This window comes from Schistocerca piceifrons, chromosome 1 (assembly GCF_021461385.2).
Source record: "Schistocerca piceifrons isolate TAMUIC-IGC-003096 chromosome 1, iqSchPice1.1, whole genome shotgun sequence".
Taxonomy (NCBI): Eukaryota; Metazoa; Arthropoda; class Insecta; order Orthoptera; family Acrididae; genus Schistocerca; species Schistocerca piceifrons.
Genome location: NC_060138.1, coordinates 123124908 through 123152100, shown reverse-complemented (window position 1 = coordinate 123152100; position 27193 = coordinate 123124908). Strand labels below are relative to the sequence as shown.

General features: G+C 42.4%; 1 protein-coding gene across 1 annotated transcript in view; it reads right to left on the bottom strand.

Annotated features, from left to right (window-relative positions):
- The window catches only part of LOC124787922 (regucalcin-like), a 98320-nt gene that overhangs the window by 56282 nt on the left and 14845 nt on the right, over positions 1–27193 (bottom strand). The window contains exon 3 of the mRNA XM_047254948.1: positions 9330–9536. Coding sequence (XP_047110904.1) covers positions 9330–9536 — 207 coding nt within the window. The remainder of the gene's footprint in view (positions 1–9329; positions 9537–27193) is intronic.

Genomic DNA, 27193 nt, shown 5'->3' with positions numbered 1-27193 from the left:
TTCTGTTCTCTTCTTGTCCAAAGTATTTATCGTCCATGTTTCACTTTCCATACATGGCTACACTCCATACAAATACTTTCAGAAATGACTTCCTGACACTTAAATCTATACTCGATGTTAACAAATTTCTCTTCTTCAGAAACGCTTTCCTTGCCATTGCCAGTCTACATTTTAATCCTCTCTACTTCGACCATCATCAGTTATTTTGCTCCACAAGTAGCAAAACTCCTTTACTACTTTAAGTGTCTCATTTCCTAATCTAATTCCCTCAGCATCACCCGACTTAATTCGACTACATTCCATTATCTTCTTTTTGCTTTTGTTGATGTTCATCTTATATCCTCCTTTCAAGACACTGTCCATTCCATTCAACTGCTCTTCCAAGTCCTTAGCTGTCTCTGACAGAATTACAATGTCATCGGCGAACCTCAAAGTTTTTATTTCTTCTCAATGAATTTTTTCTTTTGTTTCCTTTACTGCTTGCTCAATGTACAGATTGAATAGCATCGGGGAGAGGCTACAACCCTGTCTTACTCCCTTCCCAACCACTGCTTCCCTTTCATGTCCCTCGACTCTTATAACTGCCATCTGGTTTCTGTACAAATTGTAAATAGCCTTTCGCTCCCTGTATTTTGCCCCTGCCACCTTTAGAATTTCAAAGAGAGTATTCCAGTCAACATTGTCAAAAGCTTTCTCTAAGTCTACAAATACTAGAAACGTAGGTTTGCCTTTCCTTAATCTTCCTTCTAAGATAAGTCGTAAGATCAGTATTGCCTCACGTGTTCCAGTATTTCTACGGAATCCAAACTGATCTTCCCCAAGGTCGGCTTCTACTAGTTTTTCCATTCGTCTGTAAAGAATTCGTGTTAGTATTTTGCAGCTGTGGCTTATTAAACTGATTGTTCGGTAATTTTCACATCTGCCAACATCTGCTTTCTTTGGGATTGGAATTATTATATTCTTCTTGAAGTCTGAGGGTATTTCACCTGTTTCATACATCTTGCTCACCAGATGCTAGAGTTTTGTCAGGACTGGCTCTCCCAAGGCCGTCAGTAGTTCCAATGGAATGTTGTCTACTCCAGGGGCCTTGTTTCGACTTAGGTCTTTCAGTGCTCTGTCAAACTCTACACGCAGTATCGTAACTCCCATTTCATCTTCATCTACATCCTCTTCCATTTCCCTAATATTGTCCTCAAGTACATCGCACTTGTATAGTCCCTCTATATACTTCTTCCACCTTTCTGCTTTCCCTTCTTTGCTTAGAACTGGGTTTCCATCTGAGCTCTTGATGTTCATACAAGTGGTTCTATTATGTCCAAAGGTCTCTTTAATTTTCCTGTAGGCAGTATCTATCTTACCCCTAGTGAGATAAGCCTCTATATCTGCATATACCGATATTTTATCAACAGCCCTACTTCGACTGCAGGGCGGTGCTACTCACCTTCCCATAACAGCATTACACTTGTCAGCATCAAAGCGCTCTGCCCCAGCATTAATCGTCCGTGATAGAAACTTGCCTTCCCGTGGCCGAAGATCGTGCACTGCTGGATCCACGAGAGGTGGTGCGCTCCCTTTTGTTGTGAGCGGTCTCTCAGATTCTCCGTCTTTTATAGCTCCGAGATCGGGACCCTGCTGTGTGAGTTCGCCTATCTGTGATGTTATGTTTTACATAGCAGCCTAATACACTGAAGCGCCAAACAGACTGGTATAGGCATGAGTATTCAAATACAGAGATATGTAAACAAGCAGAATACGGCGTTGCGGTCGGCAACGCCTATATAAGACAAAAAGTGTCTGGCGCAGTTGTTAGATCGGTTACTGCTGACACACAATGGCAGGTTATCAAGATTTAAGTGAGTTTGAACGTGGTTTACAGTCGTCGAACGAGTGATGCGACACACCATCTGCGAGGAAGGATGAAGTGGGGATTTTACCGTACGACCATTTCACGAGTGAACCATGAATATCAGGAATCCTGTAAAACATTAAATCTATAACATCGCTAAAGCCGGAAAAAGATCCTGTAAGAACGGGACCAACGATGACTGAAGAGAATCGTTCAACGTGTCGGAAGTGCAACCCTTCCGCAAACTGCTGCAGATTTCAATGCTGGGCCATAAACAAGTGTCAGCGTGCGAACCATCACCGGTATGGGCTTACGGAGGCGGAGGCCCACCCGTGTACCCTTGATGACTGCACGACACAAAGCTTTACGCCTTGCCTGGGCCAGTCAACACCGACATTGGACTGTTGATGACTGGAAACATGTTGGCTGGTCGGACGAGTTTCGTTTCAAATTCTGTCGAGAGGATGGAAGTGTATGGAGACAACCGCATGAATCCATGGACCGCCGGCCGCTGTGGCCGAGTAGTTCTAGGCGCTTCACTCCGGAAGCGCGCTGCTGCTACGGTCGCAGGTTCGAATCCTGCCTCACGCATGGATGTGTATAATGTTCTTAGGTTAGTTAGGTTTAAGTAGTTCTAAGTCTAGGGGACTGATGATGTTAAAGTCCCATAGTGCTTAGAGCCATTTGAGCCATTTGAATCCATGTACCCTGCATGGCACCTGGGGACTGTTCATGCTGGTGGACACTCTGTAATGGTGTGTGGCCTGAGCAGTTGGAGTGACATGGGACCCCTGATACGTCTGGATACGACTCTGACAGGTGACACGTATGTAAGCATCCTGTCTGATCACATACATCCATTCATGTCCATTGTGAATCCCGACGGACTTGGGCAATTCCAGCAGGACAATGCGACGCCCCACAGTTCCAGAATTGCTACAGAGTGGCTCCAGGAACACTTCCGCTGGCCACCAAACTCCCCAGAGATGAACGTTATTGGGCATAACTGGGATGCCTTGCTATGTGCTATTCAGAAGAGATCTCTCCACCTCCTAGTACTCTTACGGATTTATGGACAACCCTGCAGGATTCATGGTGTCAGTTCCCTTCCTTCAGTCACTACTCGAATCCATGCCACGTCGCACTGCGGCACTTTGAGTGTTCGCAGGGGCCATACGCGTTAATAGGCAGGTGTACCAGTTTCTTTGGCTCTTCCGTGTGTGAAGCTGTCCGCGTGCTAAACACATGTGGCACTGAAACCTCTGAAACTCGGTCCACAGTTACCGCAAGCTTGTTGAACTTGCGGTGCAGAATTTCAGTGGGATCAGAGTTTGGCCTGAGGTTGTGCAAATTGTGGACTGTAGCCGACTGTCATTTAATTTTATTGGCAGTGTGAATTACACAGTAAAATGAACCCATGCGACAGACCAAACATACCAGCAATTCGCGATCAATTTTCCGAATGCCTTAAAACCCCAAATAACAGCATAAAAATTAAGGAAAATAAGCTCACGCAACGCAATAATAACAGAAACCTTAAGGGTGCACAGATGAATATAGAATCACAAAATGTTAAAATAATATACGTACACACCATCTAGTCGCATTCATGAGACCACGGGCTCTGTTCGACTTCATCGTGTAATAACCACTCACAGACAGTAAATGACAGCACCGTATGTGGAGGGTACATAAAGTGTGTCTGGGGGACGTGTAAAACAGAGCAGTCGTCGTATGGCGGAAACGGAGCGATTTATCTGAGGTCCAAAAGGGCATGATAATTGGCTTTCGGGCCAAGAGTGGAATCGGCTGTTTGTCAACACTTCGCGTGCTGCCATGGTCAAAGTATACCATACATGGCAAAATGATCCCATCCGAAAATGGCAACGAGACAACTAACAACTACGGTGCATCACAGGTCATAGAAGACAAGGGACAATGACAGCTATGGAGACATGTACCGGCGAGTATACGTACAACTGTTTACCAACTGACCACCTAAACGAACCAAACGCTACCAACACTGTGTCCTCAACGACCGTTCAGCGAATGTCGCTGGTTGTGGGCCTCCACAGGAGGCGCCTGGTCCATGTTCCTATGCTAACCGCTGTTCATCAGCGACGAAGGCCGGGATACGCACACCTGTACCACAACTGGACGTCCATCGAATGACGACAGGTTACCTTTTTAGATGAATCACGTTTTACTCTCCATCGAACAGCTGGTCATTGGCGTGTACGGCGTAAACGCCAGGAAGCAAAGGGTCAGTATCGGAGGAGTGAGCGTTATGATCTGGAGAAAGTTTTGTGGCATTCCTTGCGTGACCACATCATTCAAAAAGGCTCAGTGAATCAGCACAACTACGAGGGGCATTTGAAAAGTCCGTGCAAAGTCCGAGAGATGGCACCACCGGCGCGTATCGAAGTCATGTTTAGTTAGTTGCATCTTTCGAAAGAGCGCACGCACACCAAGTTTCAGCCATGCTGGTCTATTTCTTTGTGTTAAGCAATCGCGTGGATCAAGGAAGTCGAGTGATTGTCAAAAAAATGGACGAAAAAGGATCTCGTGTGGTGATTAAACATTAGAAAGACAAAACGCCTCAGGAGACTAAAGAGAAGCTTGATGAACATTACAGTGACTCTGCACCTTCGATTAGAACAGTTTATAAGTGGTTTCAAAATTTTTGCAGTGGCCATGTGGGCTCAAATTTTGCTGAACGTTCTGGACGCCCTGTGGTGGTTACGACTCCAGAAATCATTGATAAAATCCATGATATGGTGATGGATGACAGTAGAGGTAAGGTGCGTGAGATTACTAGTGCTATGGGCATCCATAATGAACGGGTACATAATATTCTGCATAAACATTTGGTCATGAGAAAGCTATCTGCAAGATGGGTTCTGCGATTGCTCACACTTGAACAAAAATGGAATCGCGTGAAGTGTTGCAAGGATGGTTTGTAGCTGTTCAGGAAGAATCCGCAGGACTTTAAGCGTCGTTTCGTCACTGTGGATGAAACATGGATACATTATTATACTCCTGAGACCAAACAACAATCTAAACAATGGGTTAGCAAGGGAGAATCTGTACCAAAAAAGCCAAAGACCATTCCTTCGGCCGGAAAGGGTATGGCGACTGTCTTTTGGAATTCGCAAGGGAGAATCCTCATCGACTATCTGGAAAAGGGTAAAACTGTTACAGGTGCATATTATTAATCATTATTGGACCGTTTGAAAACCGAGCTGCAAGAAAAACGCCGGCGATTGGATCGGGAAAAAGTCCTTTTCCATCACGACAATGCACCAGCACACACCTCAGCAGTTGTGGTCGCAAAATTATTGGAAATAGGATTCCAACTCGTTTCACATCCCGCCTATTCTCCAGACTTGGCTCCCTCGGACTACTGTTGGTTTCCCAATTTGAAGAAATGTCTGGTGCGTCAAAGATTTTATTCAAGTGCGGAGGTGATTACAGCAACTAATAGCTATTTTGCGGGCTTGGACAATTCTTATTATTCAGAAGGGATCAACTAATTAGAACAGCGTTGAACGAAGTGTATAAGTCTTAAAGGAGACTACGTCGAAAAATAAAAAAGGTTTACCCCATACACGTAAGTAGTTTTTATTTTTGCACGGACTTTTCAAACGCCCCTCGTATGCACCTATTCTTGGAGACCACGTTTACCGCTAAATTTAGTTTGTTTTTCGTCGGCACTATGGTGACTACCAGCAGGCAATGCAGGCCAGTGTATGTGGGTGGTTCCAAGAGCACCTGGATGAGGTTACCGTGTTCCCCTGGCCGCCAAACTCCCCGGATTAGAACCCAATCGAGAATATGTGGGCCCACATCGATCGGCCAGTTCGTGCCATGGATCGTCAACCGAGAGACCTTGCGGAGATGTCCAGGGCACTCGAGTTAGTATGGTTCCACATCCCTCTCGGGACCTTCCACAACCTCTCTGACGCTCTACTTGCACGTACCCACTGCAAAAGGTATTTTTTTCAGACGTCTGGCGGGTGGTCACATGAATGTGACTGGACCATGTGCAACAGAAACTTTCGGCTGTAGCATTAAATTGCTAGACATTATATACCTCTTCTCATTTCAGTCTTTTTTAGTTATATTTACTTTACAAACTTTTATTGAAAGTCAGAACCACCTCTTATTTGCAGTGACGTAAAAGATTTTGTGAGGCAACCTCCATGAACTAAACCAATAGTTTGGCAACTTTAATCGAAAATTTAACTTCACTATTCGCTAATCCATTGCTAAAAAGTTAACTTCGTTAAACGTTGAAGCATTAATTTGTAGGAGATTTTATGGACTTTAAAGCTAACCATTAATCGTTAACCCGTAACAGTAAACCACAGGGCTATTACAAATGATTGAAGCGATTTCATAAATTCACTGTAGCTCCATTCATTGACATATGGTCACGACACACTACAGATACGTAGAAACACTCATAAAGTTTTGTTCGGCTGAAGCCGCACTTCTGGTTTCTGCCGCCAGAGCGCGCGAGAGCGCAGTGAGACAAAATGGCGACAGGAGCCGAGAAAGTGTATGTCGTGCTTGAAATGCACTCACATCAGTCAGTCATAACAGTGCAACGACACTTCAGGACGAAGTTCAACAAAGATCTACCAACTGTTAACTCCATTCGGCGATGGTATGCGCAGTTTAAAGCTTCTGGATGCCTCTGTAAGGGGAAATCAACGGGTCGGCCTGCAGTGAGCGAAGAAACGGTTGAACGCGTGCGGGCAAGTTTCATGCATAGCCCGCGAAAGTCGACGAATAAAGCAAGCAGGGAGCTAAACGTACCACAGCCGACGGTTTGGAAAATCTTACGGAAAAGGCTAAAACAGAAGCCTTACCGTTTACAATTGCTACAAGCCCTGACACCCGACGACAAAGTCAAACACTTTGAATTTTCGGCGCGGCTGCAACAGCTCACGGAAGAGGATGCGTTCAGTGCGAAACTTGTTTTCAGTGATGAATCAACATTTTTTCTTAATGATGAAGTGAACAGACACAATGTGCGAATCTGGGCGGTAGAGAATCCTCACGCATTCGTGCAGCAAATTCGCAATTCACCAAAAGTTAACGTGTTTTGTGCAATCTCACGGTTTAAAGTTTACGGCCCCTTTTTCTTCTGCGAAAAAAACGTTACAGGACACGTGTATCTGGACATGCTGGAAAATTGGCTCATGCCACAACTGGAGACCGACAGCGCTGACTTCATCTTTCAACAGGATGGTGCTCCACCGCACTTCCATCATGATGTTCGGCATTTCTTAAACAGGAGATTGGAAAACCAATGGATCGGTCGTGGTGGAGATCATGATCAGCTATTCATGTCATGGCCTCCACGCTCTCCCGACTTAACCCCATGCAATTTCTTTCTGTGGGGTTATGTGAAAGATTCAGTGTTTAAACCTCCTCTACCAAGAAACATGCCAGAACTGCGAGCTCGCATCAACGATGCTTTCGAACTCATTGATGGGGACATGCTGCGCCGAGTGTGGGAGGAACTTGATTATCGGCTTGATGTCTGCCGAATCACTAAAGGGGCACATACCGAACATTTGTGAGTGCCTAAAAAAACTTTTTGCGTTTTTGTGTGTGTGTGCAAAGCATTGTGAAAATATCTCAAATAATAAAGTTATTGTAGAGCTGTGAAATCGCTTCAATCATCTGTAATAACCCTGTATGTTGTGCGCGACGTGAAATGAGCAAGTGAATCAAATGTACTACAGTTGCTTAAATAACAACGTTTTGGTTGGGGAAGTTTAGGTAGGCCTTCGAAGATAAAAAAAAAATGGTTGTGAAATCTTATGGGACTTAACTGCTAAGGTCATCAGTCCCTAAGCTTACACACTACTTAACCTAAATTATCCTAAGGACAAACACATACATCCATGCCCGAGGGAAGAATCAAACCTTCGAAGATAAATAAAAAACATTCCAGTCATTTAGTTTTATAATTATTTAATTATTAATATTAAATGAGACAAATGACAGCTCCACCAATACACTGCCCTTTTATTGGTTGTGCGTGCAATGCTACTGCCGTCTGACTTTGTGTATATAGCTATCCATGACTTGTCACCTCAGTGTATACTATTTGGTTGTATAGATCTATAACTCTGTTCCATAGAAACAATAACAAACCATCAGCTTTGTTTATGAAGAAGTAATTCTTGTTTTTCCACAATTTCATTTGCTACAGTTGTCAGAATAGGAACTTATGGTGCAGTTCTTGTATTTAATGATAAGAATGTTGGGGGGGGGGGGCAAAGATATTAGAGAAAACAGGCTCTAAAATAGGAAATTTCACTCAAAAGATCTTAAGAAAAATAGATTTACTATGCATCTCTGCAAATGAAAAGTCGGTTGAAGACCTGGTAAGAGAACAAAGGCAGAAAATAAGAAATCAGAAGAGAAGCCTTGTACGGAAAGAGGTTCCTGAGAACAAATCTGGAGCCTTCTGAAGATGTGACATAAGAAAAAAACATTAGGTTGAACTTCAAAACGAATTTAGTGAAAATTAGGTTTCTTAAAGTTTTTGCACCTTCTTCTCAGAATCTATGAAGGCTGGAATAATGAAATTTTGTGCACTTATTTATATAAACCCGATAAATGTTGTCTCAAGACTAAATTCAGAAATGCTGAGTGTAAGCTGAGGTATGGGGCATAGTACTTGGAATTGTGCATGAATTTTATATATATTATACAAAATAATATATATATATATATATATATATATATATATATATATATATATGTGTGTGTGTGTGTGTGTGTGTGTAATATAATAATATATTTACATAATATATATAATATATACATTATATAAATATATTATATATCTTATATTTACAGAATTACAACTAAAGAAATTATTAAAATTCTCTTACTCGATACATTCAAAAAACCTCATGAGAGAAGCTAAGTATATGAGTGGAAATTAAACAGGAAATTTTGTAGGAAATTATTGAATAAATTCTGTGAAAGAGGTACATATTATTCTTTTTAAATAAATTTTTTAAATTCCATAAAAAAGTAAAATATATATGCAATTCAATAAACTTAACAGTAAACGTGTTAATTTCATTTAAAGCATGGTACAAAATTTGACCTCCGTATATTAAAAACTGTGGATGTGGTGCGTCTTTTGGACAGCGTGTGTTTGTCATGAACGTCTCCTCTTAAGGGCAGTTAGTGGCAGTTACTAGGAGAATGGAAGGTGCGACAGACGGTGGTTTTGTCTGACAGCTCCACTTGACACTGTATATTTTCGTTTCTGACTAATGATGTCGTGGCAGCACTGATGGCGGCCATTTTGTTGTTATTCTCGCCGATATTTCTCTGCAGTTAACTAACTCTCTCTCACTCACTCACTGAAAGACTTCTAGAAGATTCCAGAGTTATTAACTTTCTGTAAAGACTGCGAAACGAAGTAGGGTGGTATGATAGTGTTTACCTGCCCAGAGAGTGCCGGCAGCGTCCGCCTTGGCGTCGTTGATCCTGTCGTCCCGACTTCCGTCCTCGTCGTGCACCGTCGCGATCACCTCCAGGGCGGCTGGCTCGCTGCTCTCCCCATCCCACGTCATCAGCACCACGTCACGATACATGCTTATAACGAACTTGTCTGCCTCACCTTTAACTGGAATAATGAAAGTTACGCCATCTGTAAAGAAAAAAATCAGTTTTAATCTTTCTGCGTGGTTTTCCTTCAGATAAAATGACCATCTTCAGGACGGGACCCATTCAGCATAAACTTGCTATCAGTCATTTTTATTATCCTTTTTCAGATACGTTTCAAAGAACTTCTTGTCGTCGGCACTGCAGTTTTATGGTGTTCTGTAACTCGAAAGGGCAAATGGCAGACCCAGGCATCGCGAGAACCAACTTGGTCACATCAATAAATACGCTGGCTGACAAAAAATGTCAAGCATCCAGAAGACATGGTCTGATCATACAACTTCATACAAGTACACACAACTGGCAGGTATCTGAAACACTGAAATTGCCATTCACTATGACAGGTAGAACGACGACCAGTGTGCATTAGTTTTGATCGTGATTAGTGTTGTTAGCAGGTCTAGCGTGGTATACACGGTGAATCATCTAACACTTGTGCAGTATATGTTTCGGATATAGAAGATACTATCGTTAGTTTTTGCAGAACTGAATTGTAGGCAAGGGAGCGTATTTGCAGCCAATACACAGATTTTGACACGTTGACAAAAGTCCAGTTTTTTACTACAGTTACAAATTTTTTAATGGGGCAATGCTTGCTGACAGTAAAATCATAAAAGTAGCGTAAATGAAAATGTCAGTGGTGGCTGTTGCAGGAAGCTAGTGCCAGTAGTTTACGAGTTATCGTGTTGTGAACATCGTAGACACCGACAGCTGTTTGTTGTACACCATCTACCTAATACCATGGAACAATGTTAAGTTTGTTTGCATTTATTGTGTGTACACTGCGATTGCATTGCAGCGGTACTGTCACGTATTGTGTGATAGTGGAAGCAGTGATGTGCTTTGAAGATGGTATTTCCCAATGCAAAAAAAAAAGCGCACATGCGCATGGTTTATGGTGAATGTAGGAAGCATGAGGTTTGTTCGTGCACAGTGTACGCCGAAAGATATCCTAACAGATGTCACCGTGGTCAACCTCTTCAAGCAATTACACTTGATATGAAACGGCGTATTACTGCCGCCTCCGCTGCAGTTTCCGCTGAAATGCTGCACTGAAGAGCCAAAGAAACTGGTATACCTACCTAATATCGCATAGGGCTCCGCGGGCAAGCAAAAGAGCCGCAACACGACGTGGCTTGGACTCGACTAACGTCGGAAGCAGTGCTGGAGGCAATTGACACCCATGAATCGTGCAGGGCCGCCCACAAATCCGTAAGAGTACAAGGGGGGGGGGGGGGGAGGGGGGAGGAGGGGGGGGAAGATCTCTTCCGAACAGCACGTTGCAAGGCATCTTCGTTCCTGAACCCACTCTGCATCAGTTCCGGACGTGTGGTGTGTCGCATTGTCCTGCTGGAATTGCGGAAATCCGTCGAGATGCACAATGGACATGAATGGATGCAGATGATCAGACAGGGTGCTTATGTACGTGTCACCTGTCAGAGTCGTAGCTAGACGTATTACGGGTCCCATATCATTTCAACTGCACACGCTCCACACCATTACAGAGCCTCCACCAGCCTGCTGAGATGCAGGGTCCATGTGTTCATGAGGTTGTCTCAATACCCCTACACGTCCATGCGCTCAATACAATTTGAAATGAGATTCGTCCAACCAGGCAACATGTTTCCAATCATCAAGAGTCCGATGTCGGTACTGACGCGCCCAGGAGTTGAGTAACGCTCTGGATGTTGCAGTCATCAAGGGTACACGAATGGGCCTTCCGCTCGGAAAGCTCATATCGGTGATGTTTCGTTTAATGGTTCGCACGCTGACAATTACTGGTGACCCAGCATTGAAATCTGTAGCAATTTGCGGAAGGGTTGCACTTCTGTCACGTAGAGCGATTCTCTTCAGTCATCGATGGTCCCGTTCTTGCAGGGTCTTTTTCCGACCACAGCGATGTCGGAGATTTGGTGTTTTACCAAATTCGTGATATTCATGGTACACTCGTGAAACGGTCGTAGAGGAAAATCACCACTTCATCGTTACCTCGAAGATGCTGTGTCTCATCGCTCGTGCGCCGAATGTAACACCACGTTCAAACTCACTTAAATCTTGGTAACCTGCCATTGTAGCCGCAGTAACCGATCTAACAACTGCGCCAGATGCTTGTTGTCTTACATAGGCGTTGCCGACCGCAGCGCCGTATTCTGCCTGTTAACATATATCTGTATTTGAATATGCATGCCTATACCAGTTTCTTTGGCGCTTCAGTGTAGAAGGTGCGCAGCAAGTGTTGGGTTGCACTCTGCAAGCTTGTATTGACGCAGGGGGTGGTCATTTTGAGTATAGGTTTTGAGTGTGCATTGGTTCTTTAAGTGTCTGATCCCACAGATGTACTATATTCACCTTTGTTTTTCGCTTGGCGCAGGCAATGTCCTGTTTAACAACAGAACTTCGGAGACGTAAGACTGCAGACATGCACCTATGTGGAATTCACCTTCGTTCGTACTACAACACGGAACAAACCACTGTCGGTGTTCACAGTGTGCAAACTACGATATTTCGTAAACTACATGCACCCAGACTCCTGCAACGAACACCAATGACGTTCTGATTTAATCTACTTCCGTTGTGGTACGGTCAATGGACATTGTTCCAATGAAATATATGGATCTTTTGTAAGTAACTACACATTGGAAACTCGTAACACTGTATGGGCTGGAAAGGCAGGCCCCAGCCTATCATTCCAATCTGTGAAATCCACATATCAATGAAGCCTCCCTGTATCGAAATACTTGCGGCGCAAGCCTTAGGTTGAGTCACCCTGTATAAATGGCGTGAACAGCATCAGATGTGTGATGACTCTGAAGGACACGGAGATGCTGCATACTCGTATGAGACATCGTTATCAGCAAGTAAAAGAGATGGAAGGGGCCTCATGGTGGGTCTCCATTTGGCCAACTGATGGAATCGTGCTACAGTGGCCTGTGCTGGACTCCACGGGAACATGAGGACAGGGATACAAGCCATCAAGGTTCTTGTCGACCAAGTCTGACCACCAAAGGAAGAATCACCGTATTTCGAACAAAATACGTGATAACTCCTCTACATCTGTGACACCCTGAGAACAAGTAATGGATTATGAGCAACATTCCGTGTCATCCCACGGTGAGTAGCAACAGCCTATTCGTAGGATTCCATTAACACCACTATACAAAGAGCTGCGTTTGGAGTTGTACCATGACTGGGAAGCATGGACTACCCATGAATGGCGTTGTGACGTGTTCAACGATGAGTCGCTGTTCTGCACTACCCCAGATGACCACCATCAACTTTGGCGGCTACCCAGGAGGAGTTTCCATACATCCCGTGTTTTGGAGAAACAAAGCTGTGTACTCCTGGCGTCGAGGTGTGGGGAGCTATCGGGTTTGAATTCAGCTCCCGACTGGTATTGATTGACGGAACTCTTGAGGTCACAGTTGTACATCAAGAACAGCCTGTGTCACCACGTGTTACTTCACATGTGACACTATCATGATGCAATTTTTCAGCAGGACAAAGCTCGTTCACACATGGCGCGTCTCTCTATGAACCATCTGCATGATGCGAGGTACTCTCATGGTCAGCCAAAAACTCAGATCTGTTCCCAATAGAACATGGATGGGACCGGCTCGGAAGTCAGTTCCGTCCGAAAGCCAGTATCTAGGATATAAAGGACCACTTACAACTGTTATAGGCCAACTTGATTCAGGAGAGGGCACAACGGCTGCATGTCACCTTCCGAACCGAATCAGTGCATTCATCCAACGGAGAGGTAGTGCAATGTCATACAGATAAGTGGTCTCATTCTGCCAAATTCTTTGTCATTTTGACTCGATTTTGTAACTGCTGAACTAACACATACCCTTTCAGCCAGTGCAGTATCACTGCGTTTCCTCTTCCACTTTCGCAGTGTACATCCACGTTTCAGTTCAAAGTAATGCGGTTTGTTACTTCGGAGAGCAAGCACAGAAAATAATCGCGAAAAGTGCCTTAGTCTCAATGACCGCTGTTATATTTTTTGGCGATGAGAAGCGGAAAGGAGTGACAGACCTGAAGAAAAAGGTGACTCGACACTTAAGCTAATTTTTAAAACCTGAGCAAACGACGAAAGGAGAGACACAACGTTGAGCGGAATGAGACTCAAATAGCTGCGAAAGAAGACGACGTGCACACGATAAATATCACAGTGATGATATGTTTAAATGTGTCATTACGTCACGACAAAAACTAACAAAAAACGACTTTTTGAAAACTTTCATGGCCTTTGTTGCACAGAACTGGACGTCAAGGCTGGCAAGGGAAAACAAAAATTGTTCCATCAGTGGGATTAGTTTTTAAAGGGGATAGAATAAAGGAGTCGTCATGTTCGAAAGACGCGATAATGTACGATAGAGGAAGTGATAGTGCCGTGTTCGAGAGGTGTGCGTAACAACATTGCACAATATGAATACTGAAACAAGGGGTGATCCACAGAATTGCAATTTTACAAAAGACCCATAAAAAGCCCCCAAAATGTACAATCATACAAATACCATACCTCAAAAATTTTATAATCACATAATGCCCCGCAAATGTACAATAATTTAAACAATACAAAATACCATTACTTAGGAAGTAATTTATTAAATAAGATTAAGGCAATAAGGAAGTTAAGGAAGTAACCTGACGCCGACACTCCCTTAACACGATAACAGTAACAGTAGCATACAGTTTAAATATCAAGTTAACAACTACTCGTATAACTCTAATCACCCAACTCAATGCAGTTTAAATGCTTGACACTGTACAACTCCTAAGCAAGAGAAACAAACATGGCATATTCACAAGAGAAACAGAGCAGGCATCACATCCCGACGAGCCGGCCGAAGTGGCCGTGCGGTTAAAGGCGCTGCAGTCTGGAACCGCAAGACCGCTACGGTCGCAGGTTTGAATCCTGCCTCGGGCATGGATGTTTGTGATGTCCTTAGGTTAGTTAGGTTTAACTAGTTCTAAGTTCTAGGGGACTAATGACCTCAGCAGTTGAGTCCCATAGTGCTCAGAGCCATTTGAACCATTTTTTGAACATCTCGACAACATACCCATGCAGTTCAAGCCTTTTCTGCTGTGTTAACTCGCTGGCCGCCACACAATACTTACATAATAAAAGAAAGGTTGAAGAGGGGAATTAAAATTCAAGGTGAAAGGATATCAATGATAAGATTCGCTCATGACATTGCTATCCTCAGTGCAAGTGAAGATTTGCTGAATGGAATGAACAGCCTAATGAGTACAGAATGTGGACTGAAAGTTAATCGACCACGAAAGCAATGATAAGTAGCCGAAATCAGCACAGCGAGAAACTTATCAGGACTGGTGATCACGGATGAATGTAAGGAATTCTGCTACCTAGGCAGCGGAATAAAGCATGACGGACGGCGGAAGGAGGACATGAAAAACGACGACACATGGTGCATGGAATCCATGAGGCACAGATAAAGTGAGCGAGGCATCCACGCGTTTGAGTGAAAGGTGGGCCATATCGATAAAAACTCACAATATACTTTGTTAGTTGCAAATAACCTTAACAAGCATAGACGGAAACATGGTATTATTATAGATCCCAAGACAAAGAAAAAGATGCACCACGAAGTGATAATGGGAATGGGACGGAAATTGGTAGATGCAATGTACGAGGATCACTCCAAAAGAAACGCACACTATTTTTTTTAAATCCATCTTTTATTCTACGTGTTTGAAAGTTTTACAGTGTGTAGATACATCCTTTAGGAACAATATTTTCATCTCTCCACATAATTTCCATCCTTCTCAACTGCTTTACGCCATCTTGGAACCAGCGCTTGTATACCCGCACGGTAAAATTCTGGACCAACCTGTTGGAGCCACTGTTTGGCAGCGTGCACAAGGGAGTCATCATCTTCAAACCTTGTTCCACGAAGAGAGTCTTTCAGTTTCCCAAAGAGATGATAGTCACATGGAGCCAGGTCAAGGCTGTAAGGCGGGTGTTTCAGTGTTGTCCATCCGAATTCTGTGATCGCTTCCACGGTTTTTTGACTGGCATGTGGCCGGTCATTGTCGTGCAACAGCAAAACATCCTACTTTTGCCGATGTGGTCGAACACGACTCAGTCGAGCTTGAGCTTCTTCAGTGTCGTCACATGTGCATCAGAATTTATGGTGGTTCCACTTGGCACGATGTCCACAAGCAACAGTCCTTCATAATCGAAAAACACTGTAGCCTTTTCCATCAGAAGGTGTGGTTTCGATTTATTTTTCTTGGGTGAATTTTCATGATACCACTCCATTGATTGCCTCTTTGTCTCTGGTGAAAAATGATGGAGTCATGTTTCATCACCTGTCACAATTATTCCAAGAAAGTCATCTCCACCATTATCGAATTGTTCCAAAAGTTCGCTGCATTCCGTTTTTCTCGTTTCTTTGTGAGCCACAGTCAACATCCTGGGAACCCACCTGGCACAAACCTTTTTTAACGTCAACACTTTCAGTATTCTGCAAACACTTCCTTCCCCTATCCCAACGAAGCGCGACAATTCGTTCACTGTGATGCGTCTGTCAGCAGTCACCAATTCTTTAACTCTCTGCACATTGTCTGGAGTGTGTGCAGTACGAGGCCTGCCGCTGCGAGGACAATCCTCAATATTGCCGTGCCCGCTTTCATCTCGTAACCTGCTTGCCCATCGACTAACTGTACTGCGATCGACAGCAGCATCTCCATACACTTTTTTCAACCTCTTGTGGATGTTTCCCACTGTCTCGTTTTCACAGCACAGGAGTTCTATGACAGCACGTTGCTTCAGACGAACGTCAAGTGTAGCCGCCATCTTGAAGACATGCTGTGACGGCGCCACTCACGGGAACAGGTTGAACTAAGTTTGAAAACAAGCGGGAAGGATGTATTTACACACTGTAAAACTTTCACACATGCAGAATGAAAACTGTATTTTTACAAAAATAGTGTGCAATTCTTTTGGAGTGACCCTCATACATGTACAGACAAACAAATGATTACAAATTTTTCTTTCAAAAATTCATTCTTGATCACACTACGTATGCTTCATATCACATGACCATCATCAGACCTGTAATTTACAGGTTACAGATCTGATGGTGATCATGTGATATGACCGAAACCGGTCATCTATGTTCTTGAAGCATATGTGGTGTGATCAAGACTGAATTTTTGAAAGAAAAACTTTTAATATTTTTGATCACTGCTCCAAAAATGTTTGTTAAAATTGTTCAAATGATTACAATTTCATGAAAATTCGATGATTTACTAAAGAGAAAGAGCTTCACAGATTGAGCAAGTCAGTGACGCACCTCTGACCCTTATACAAGCAGTTATTCAACTTGGCATTGAATGATAGAGTTGTTGGATATCCTCCTCAGGAATATCGTGCCATATTCTTGCAGTCGGCGAGTTAGATCGCCAAAATCCAGAGTTGGTTGGAGGGTTTGCCCATAATATGCTCCAAACGCTCTGAATAAGGGCTCCGGCGATCTTGCTGACCAAGGCAGGGTCTGGCAAGCACGAAGACAAGCAGTAGAAACTCTCTCGGCATGCGGGCGGGCATTATCTTGCTGAAGAGTAAGCCCGGGATGGCTTGTCGTGAAGGGCAACAAAACGGGGCGCAGAATATCATCTACGTACCGCTGTGCCGTAAGGGCGCCGCAGATGACATCCAAAGGGGTCCTGCTGTGAAAATACATGGCACCTCAGACCACCGCTCCTGGCTGTCGGTCTGTATGGCGAGCGACACTAATGATATTTGTACAGATACCAGCTTCATACAATCAGGTTAGTATCTCACGGCTGTCCTCGGCCTGGAATCTCGTTGACTAGAGTAGAATTGTTTCCAGTGACTAGTCGCGCATCGAGCCGAGCGCCGATGACCAGCCTCCCATTTGAATAATTTCTTCGTGGTGAGTCTTTTTTTGTCTTGAAGCGTATAAAAAAAATCCTGTGCCTGTACCATATAAAGTGGAATTGGCCGATATTAAAATCGATGTTCTAATGGATCAACTGACTGAACTATTTCAGCAGCGTTATGTACACGAGTGTTACGTTATGGACCTGGGCATAAAGCAACATTTTCATCGAAATGGTGATGTGTGAATATCGAACACCAAACTACACCTTCGATGTGTAAGAAGACTTCTAAGGAAACAGTAATGTTACCGTGTGTAGCGATAACACTATTTAACATGGTGTATGACCAACATTAAATGATGTCAGGGGTCAAAAGGGACGGGTGCTATCTCAAGGTACATAATTTACGATTTAGCTGTTTATCAACTATTCGCTGTCTCATTTTTATCATATGTTAATGATTTTTTTCTTCGCCATGTAGAATGGTTAGAATGGCTTTAAGCACTATGGGGCTTAACATCTGAGGTCATCAGTCCCGGCATGTAGAAATTTTTGAGAGAAACTTCAGCCATTTCACTGTAAATTGTTTGTCACAACTGTTTATCACAGACGGGAGACATGTAATGTAACATTTCAACATGTACTTAGGAATGGCAATAATACCAAAAAATGATTGAGTGAAATAACAAATTTACGGTCAAATGGCGGAAATTTCTTTTATCATGTTATTTCTCCGTCTGTATCTATACAGTTTGTCCCAGGAGGAATGTTCAATATTTAGGGATATGACATGAAGAATTATTCGAAGCAAAACAGTCTAGTAAATATAGGATCTAAAATACGTACCTCAAGAGCGATGAGTATTTCTTCATCTTGGATACCGTGGAACAGATATACTACAAACTCTGTGCTTTCCATATTTTGAGAGGTGATAGTGTAGACTAAAACAAGAAAAAATTTAATAGACATCGGCTCTAAAGTGCATACCTTAACAGCTGTCAGCACTTTATCATCTTCGCTGCAATGAAACACGTCTCTCATACCAAACGCGTGCTCATAGCTCTTGACGTATGCACATATACGAGACAATTTTTTCTTGTTTTGGTCTATACTACCTGCTCACAAAATATGGAAAGCAAAGAGCTTGCAGTAAAAGAAAAAAAAATACTTCACATTATCTAAAACAAAGGAGTGCTTGTAGCTCTTGAGGTATGATTTTACAGCCCTAGTTTCGTAGACTTTTTTGCTTTGAATGATCGTTCCTATCATATCCTTGAATATTGAACACTCCTCCTGCAACACACTGTATTCTGCGAACTGTAGTGATGGAAATTTTTAGTTCACCTGGAATTTCCTCCCGTTTCCATTCGTTGACTGAGCACAGGAAAGACCATTGTTTACCCGTCTCTATGGCGCCTATTGTTGGTCTCGTATATTAACCGATCTCATCGAGACGATACGCAGAAGCCTGAAGAATGTTGGTAATTTTCGCCGTAATATTCGATTCTTCGAATTTTGTAAGCAGATTTTCGCGAGATGTACGGCATCTTTCTTTGGGAGGCTGCAATTTAATACTTTTGATCGCGTTTGTTATACTCCTTCGCTCGTGAAACAAACCTTTCACCATTTGCACAGCCCTTCTTTGTATATCGCCAATGTCTATAGCTATTCCAACCTCTTATGGCTCCCACACACTAGGGCAATATTTCAATTTCTGCCGTAAATTGTTTTGTAGGATCTCTCTTTGGAAGAGAAACTACAGTTTCGAATAGTCAACCAGTGAATCGAAGGTTACCATTTGCTGTAGCTACGAATCAGCGGATGCGGTCGTTCCACTTAATATCGCTGAGCATTGTTACTTCAGGTACTATATTTGTGTAACGACGTTGATTCTAGTTGTGACTCAACAACTGCGCAATAGAAGGTTGCATTTCTGCGTTTCATAGAGTGCAAAGGTTCAAAAAATTTTTAACTGATATCTAATTGATGAAATACTCTCGGGTTTCCAGTCAGGGGGCAGTGTTAAAATACCGCAGCGTTTCGACGAATGTCGCCCTCATCAGTCTCTGGTGACGTGTCGAGATATGCGGGTGACGTAACATTTATGCAGGCAGTGTGTCCCCTTCCATCTGATTACTGTCAGTCGAGTATTGTCCAGCCGCGGGGACTGCGGGTGAGCAGTTCGCATCTCTGTGTGGGCATTATCTCGACACTTCGCCAGAAAATGATGAGTGTGGTACTCGTCGAAACGTCGAGGTATTTTTAACACCGCCAGCTGGCTGCGAACCGGAGAGCTTTTCATAAAGAGCACGCGCCGGGAGAGCCTATCACATTCCCAGATGAGACCTATTTTATAGCGGAATTTGTTTCGTCGACAAAAGCCCCACAGATCCAAAGAAACATCCATTTGAAAATCTTGGTCTTCACAAAAAAGGCTATTCCCTTGTTTCTACAAATGTCGCGAAAGTCCAGGATTTGTAGATCTCATATTCTCACGTTGCTGCAATTGTTACTAAGCAGCATATTCAGAGGAAGCGTTCGAATGGTTTAAATGGCCCGAAGCACTATGGGACTTAACAGAGGAAGCGTCCAAGAATTGCAGACGAAGAAGGAATCATGCAGCTGAACTTTCCTTCAAGTTGAGAATTGAAGGTAGGGATATTCCAATTTGTTAAGTAGCATTCCTCAGCTTTCATGGAATAACCTAGCACAGACTGTAAAGAATCCAGAGCAGTATTGTAATGCATGGGCAGTCTCCAAAAGACAAATGAGGTTCCCACGAAAAACAGACCAAAAAAGATACCAGAGATGATTGATCAGGTGATTGAATCTTATTTAATGTGCGTTAAAGCAAGACGTTCATACTTCTCTCTGCGTTATAACCCAAATCGGAAACTTGCTAGAAGACTTAACCATAAGTTATATGTATCTTTAATTTTTATACAAGCATTATATCACTCTTCCATATAAAACCTACTGATCAGTGTTTAAAACTTTTACGGATTTGGTTTCAGACCACTTTTCTGCTTCCACTCACTATTTTCTTTTATTCACACTTTACACGACGCGTTTAGGTAAATGATTGCCATTTTCAAGTGTGTTTTCTCTTTGTACTATGCCATTTTTACATAATGTTTTCGATGTATGAGGTTTTGTTTTGTTGACTTTACTGCAATTTATAAAAAAGTGCAATTTTTAATTAGCTATCGATTTTTATGTGTGGTTATTGGCGAAATATCGAAGAGTTTTCTTATGGCCCATTTGTGCAGAGTCTGGTACATGTTAAACTGTACACACAACTTTCAGCGCACATTATACATCGAGAATAACTTACATAAACAAACAGTTACAAAGGTGTTTTCAGATATAGCTGACAGAGATAATGTTACAAGACTTCCACAGAGTATCTAAAAACAAACCCATTGTCTTCATAGTCACAGGGTGTCAAAAAAAAAAAAACATTTATAAAGGGCAACAGAAGATTAAAATTTAAAGTACGTTTGGAACATCCTAGATCTGACACATGTACAGTATGTAACTCACTGAATAGAAAAATAAAAGCTGAGGAAAGAGAGTTTGTGAAGAGTCAATGAGTAGCGTAAAAGACGTTACACTTGGAATGGTCTCTGACTTTGTAAGCATGAAACCTAACTATATTCTAAATTCAAAAAAAGGACTCATTAACGGTACTACATTTTATTACACGCAAAACTTGCTCCTACTGCACTTGCAGTCAAATACCATTTATTATGCACGTCAATTATGGTACAATGTTTTTGGGAATTACTTTCTGGCAGATGACTCAGTTTAAGTTTATCCGTCTTGAACATGAACGAAGAAAAGGTCCTAATGGAGCTACATCCGTGATATATAACGACATAAACAACATTCTATTAGAGAATGGAAGAAATGAGCTTGTTCTGCTTAGTATTGGGTGCCCGCGGAAGCCCAAAATACAGTTACGGTTCAATTATTTTACAGTCAAGTGCAGATCTTGAAGATCTACAAGAGGGTCACATATTTGTTTCCAGTGCGACGGCACAGCTATTTAGCAAATGATCAAGACTTCTCATTGACAGGACATGAGAAGCGGAAGACAAAGACTGCAGATACTCCTAAAACTTAGTCAGGAAAACTGTTGAAACCCATACATCACCCTCATACATTGTACCTGAAAATAATGCGACGTGATGATTTATAGACATCAAACGTGCTACTGAGTCATTCTGTTTGAAAACGCCTAAACCTCCACTGAAACTGCAGCAGGTACGAATGACTCGCAATGATGTGTTTTATGGCGAAGCTCTTACTTTGACGTGAGGGATAGACACATAATTGTTAAGAGAAGTCCTACTACAGAATAAATTATACTAATTTCGTTCTACATCAGCTGTACAACAAGACCGCAGGTATTCAGCCCGCGAAAGACAGAGGGAGATCTTTGTAACTCCACTCATTTCCTGGAGGAAGAAAACAAAGCTTTCTACAAGGATCTGCTTCATGGTACCCCAGATGAAAATTGTAATGAAGAGGAGGAGACTGAGTTGATATTGTTTATGATGATAATGGTAACAGTGATGGGTGCGAGGATGAATAACATCTACGAGGGTCATTCAGTAATTAGAGAGACAAATTGGTCTGGAGAAAAAAAGCGTTTGTTTCTACAAAACAATGCTTTTTCTACTTTTCAACATAATATCCTTGAACACTTAATGCACTTGTTCCAACGGGCTACGAGCTTTTTTATTCCGGCTGCAAAGAACTCTTTATCTTGATGTTTGAACCAATTTCCCACACATTTTTTCACGTCCTCGTTGTCCTGAAACCTCTTTCCACGTAATGCCTCCTTCAGTGCACCAAACAAATGGAACTCACTACGTGCTAAATCAGGACTGTAAGGGGGATGAGGCAATACTCTACAACCAATTTGTCGATGGTTTCACGGGTTAGTGGAGCAACATGAGGACGTGCATTGTCTTGCTGGAGAATCACACCTCTCCTCAGAGATCCACGACATCTCTCTCTCTCATGGCTCGCTTCACCTTGTTTAAAAGCAAATCCGAGTAGTATTGGCTGATCATCCTACTCCGCAATTCGAGATAATCAGAAAAAACTGGACCTTCAGCATTCTGAAACACCACCAACATCACTTTTCCTGCTGCTGCTTGGGTTTTGAATTTTTTCTTGACAGGTGAGACGTTGTGCTTCCACTCCATGCTTTGTCTATTTGATTCTGGGTCTTAATAGTGAACCCAAGTTTTATCACAAGTCAAAATTTTGTTGAGGAAATGCTCACCTTTTCTTTCATACGTTCCTTTAGCTCTGTGCACAATCTCAACCTTGTTCCCTTGTATAGCCGCATCAACTCCTTTGGGACCCATTTTGCACATGTTTCGCCGTACTTCAGCTTGTTACAGGTAATGATATGAACTGTACCAGTACTAACTTGAACCTTATCAACTATCATTTCCACAGTCACACGGCGGGCGGCACGAGTAATGTCATTAATTCGACTTTCAAGTGAGGGAGTTGAAACTGCAACTGGTCGGCCAGTCACTGGGTCGCGACCATTTTTGAACTGCTCCACCCACTTGTAAAAATTTGCACGATTCATACAACCTTCATCATAAAATTTAGACGTTCTACGGTATATATTCACTAGTTTCTCGCCTTCAGCAAGTAGAAAGCTAATAACAGAACGTTGTTCAACTAATGCGTACGTCTCAAGCGGACTCGCCATCTTCAGACGTATTTTTGAGGTTGTAAACAAAACAATGTTGACACATCAGCTGATCAGGGCTCATCCCAGTGATGCCAACTTAAAGCTGTAAAAGTACCAAACTTGGCCTACTAACAGTTTTTCCCCAGACCAATTTGTGTCTTTAATTATTAAATGACCCTCGTAATAATGGGAACAATAGGAATAACAGGAATTCTATTTTCAGTTTGTTGTAAAGAAAACGGTATTGTCTTGCGTTCATTGTAACGTATTCCCAGCCAGCATAAATTAAACCAGTGAACAATATTAGAGCTTTTCTCTTAATTTTTTACGAAGACCGGTCAAATCCAAAGGGAAACAATGCTCTCTAGGAATTAACTACAGACTGTGTATTTAACAACGAACATTATTGAAAAGGATGCTTCTATTTGTTATGCTATGAATATCGTTTGGACTATATTCGTGGTTCAGTTTAAAAGGCGGAAAGTTTTCTTTTTTTTTTATTCCTGAAAAGTGACAATTTTGAACTTGTCCAGCTTTTGCAATAAACCTCTCAACTGCTGGACTTTAAACCATTCAAACTGTGTCTTACTGTAAATTACTTATTTGCTGCATTTCATAAGCAATATGTGTAATCACTGACGTCTTATATTCTTTTTTGATCACATCGAACAGTGAACCCCATGTCGCAGACCACCTCACACCAATGATTTGTTGTAATTCTTATTTCGATAATTACTGAGAAATATGACAGTCGTGAGTGCTTCACAGCGTTCTCTTATACACATCCTGTCAGCTTGATAAAATATCCCACTAGAAAATACACTGATGACCCAAAACATTATAACCATTGTCCATCGCGAGGCTGCATGCCGCCTGATTGTGTCACGGCCACGTGACACTGTGAGAAAAATGCACTCTGATTGTGTCACGGCCACGTGACACTGTGAGAAAAATGCACTGCCCAGTCACATTAATGTGACGTCCTGCCAAAAGCGTCCCGCAAGGTAGTGTCATGGGCCCTCTGCTGTTCCTGATTTACATAAATGATTTAGGTGATAATCTGAGCAGCCCCCTTCGATTGTTGCAGATGACGCTGTAATTTACCGTCTAGTAAATCATGACGATCAATTCCAATTACAGAATGATCTAGACAGAATTTCTGTATGGTGCGAAGAGTGGCAATTGGCACTAAACAAAGAAAAGTGCGAGGTCATCGACATGCGTACTAAAAGATATCCGATAAATTTTGGATATACGATAAATCGCACAAATCTAAGGGCTGTCAATTCGACTAAATACATAGGAATTACAATTACGACCAACTTAAATTGGAAAGATAACATAGATAATATTGTGGGGAAGGCGAAACAAAGACTGGGCTTTGTTGGCAGAACACTTAGAAGGTGCGACAAACCCACTAAAGAGAGAGCCTACATTACACTTCTCCGTTATCGGCTGGAATATTGCTGCGCGGTATGGGATCCTTAGCAGGTAGGATTGACGAAGGACATCGAAAAAGTGCAAAGAAGGGCATCCCGTTTCGTGTTATCGCGCAATAGGGGTGAGATGTGTCACTGATATGATACGCGAGTTGGGGCGGCAGTCACTGCAACAAAGGCGATTTTCTTTGCGGCGAGGTCTATTTACGAAATTTCAATCACCAACTTTCTCTTCCGAATGCGAAAATATTTTGTTGACACCCACCTACGTAGGGAGAAATGATCATCATAATAAAATAAGAGAAATCAGAGCTCGAACGGAAAGATTTAGGCGCTCCTTTTTCCCACGCGCCATTCGAGAGTGGAATGGTAGAGAAGTAGTATGAAAATGGTTCGATGAACTCTCTGCCAGGCACTTAAGCGTGAATTGCAGAGCAACCATGTAGATGTAGATGTAGATGTATTACCAACTACGACTGCAGTGCGGCACGGCATCTTACAGATTGGAACGCGTATCAATCGAAAACTGTCGCGTGGTCGGATGAACCACGCTTCTTATTTCCCCAGCTCGACTGTCGTGTACTGATAGGCCGTCATCCAGGCGAAAGACTTCTCGAAGCAAGGACGTACGGCGGTTATCGCTGAAACAACCGATTTTCGTTTATATCCACCTGACTAGAAACTGCTCAAAATAACCGGTTTCTGAAATAACCGATTTTAGGTTTTTCATTCCAGTTATATTCTGTAACAAAAGTAGAAATCGAACAAAGACTGAAAATATCTGACAACATATGCTTTCTGCTCAGACAGACATTGTATGATGCAGTACGCATCGGTCACAAAAATCTGCTGTGCCATATGAGTGAGCGGTATTTACGGTTACTCACTTCCTGCGCGAAAAGCATATGTTGGTGTATTACTATCGCGCTTAGCCTGCGCGCATACCTAATCGCTTGATACTTGTTCAAGTGTGCATGACCAAAATCTGCACGTCCCCTGGTGGCGCATAATAGTTGTAACATGGTCTTTGTAATGTAATCCTGTGTAATGATATACAATCAACATTTTATATAAATACTTTTGCCTACGATTATTGGTTTGTACGATCAATGCAGAAATAAGTTTTGACTTTGAATATGGCCATCGGGCCATGAATGATGATTGTGTCGTGTGATGGCTCAGTATGGTGCTGTGTAATGTTTATTTAATGCTTTACTGTGGGTTTGATATCAAAGGTTACGCTAATAATATAATTTGTAAAGCTGTAACTGTTTTATGTCTTTCTCCTCATTTTATTTTAGACAGCATGTGTCTAATGCAATGAAGAGCAACATATTTTGGGTTTTAGCATTGACTTCCTGTATGCAAGGTAGTAATGCTTGATACCTTACCCTGCTACACAAATACAGGGCTCAGCACACGAGGGTGTGCTATTTGGTCGCCTCTTGGCTTTGTATGTTCCATTTGGACGCTGCGTTATATTCGAGAAAAAATTAACATTTCCTGTAAAGCAAAAGTGATATTTTCATTTGGATGCCACATTACTTTGTAAAAGAAAATTGTCAACATTTTCTATACCGTAAATTTGATACTTACTTGCTTTTGAAATGTTATCAATAAAAAAGACAATGGTTGGGGCAGCACCCCAGAAAAATAACAGACAGCCACACTAGCAAGCGCGTATGTACGAGGTGTGGCTAGAAAAAAACCGGACTAGTACTGGTGAAACAATAAAACGAATGCAATAAGGCTGAAAGTCGCGTGGCCTGTCACGTGGCTCTCGCTCCGCCTATTGCTCTAGTTTCAACTGCCTCCTGCACTCAGTCTGCCCGTGGCGTCTGTTTTAAGTAGTTGACGTTTTGTCTGTGCGTCGGAAAATGTTGAGTGTACAGAAAGAACAGCGTGTTAACATCAAATTTTGTTTCAAACTAGGAAAATCTGCAAGTGAAACGTTTGTAATGTTACAACAAGTGTACGGCGATGATTGTTTATCGCGAACACAAGTGTTTGAGTGGTTTAAACGATTTAAAGATGGCCGTGAAGACACAAGTGATGACACTCGCACTGGCAGACCATTGTCAGCAAAAACTGATGCAAACATTGAAAAAATCGGTAAACTTGCTCGACAAGATCGCCGTTTAACAATCAGAGCAGTGTCTGAGTTAACAGGCGTTGACAAGGAAAGTGTTAGGCAGATTCTTCATGAAAGTTTCAACATGAACAAAATGTGTTCAAAAATGGTTCCAAAGTGTCTCACAATTGAACAGAAGGAACGCCGAAGAATGATTTGTTCTGACATCCTGGAAAACATTGAAAGTGATCCCACCTTCTTACAAAATGTTATTACTTGCGATGAATCGTGGTTTTTTACTTACGATCCCGAAACTAAACGCCAATCGATGCATTGGAAACTCCTGGTTCTCCACGACAAAAAAAAGCACGAATGTCAAAATTGAAATTCAAGGCAATGGTGATTGTTTTTTTTTTTTTTTTTTGACATCAAAGGGATTGTGCACATTGATTCGGTACCAGAGGGACAAACAGTGAATCAGCATTACTACATTAGCGTCCTGGCTACCCTACGTGAGCGAGTACGGAGAAAACGGAACG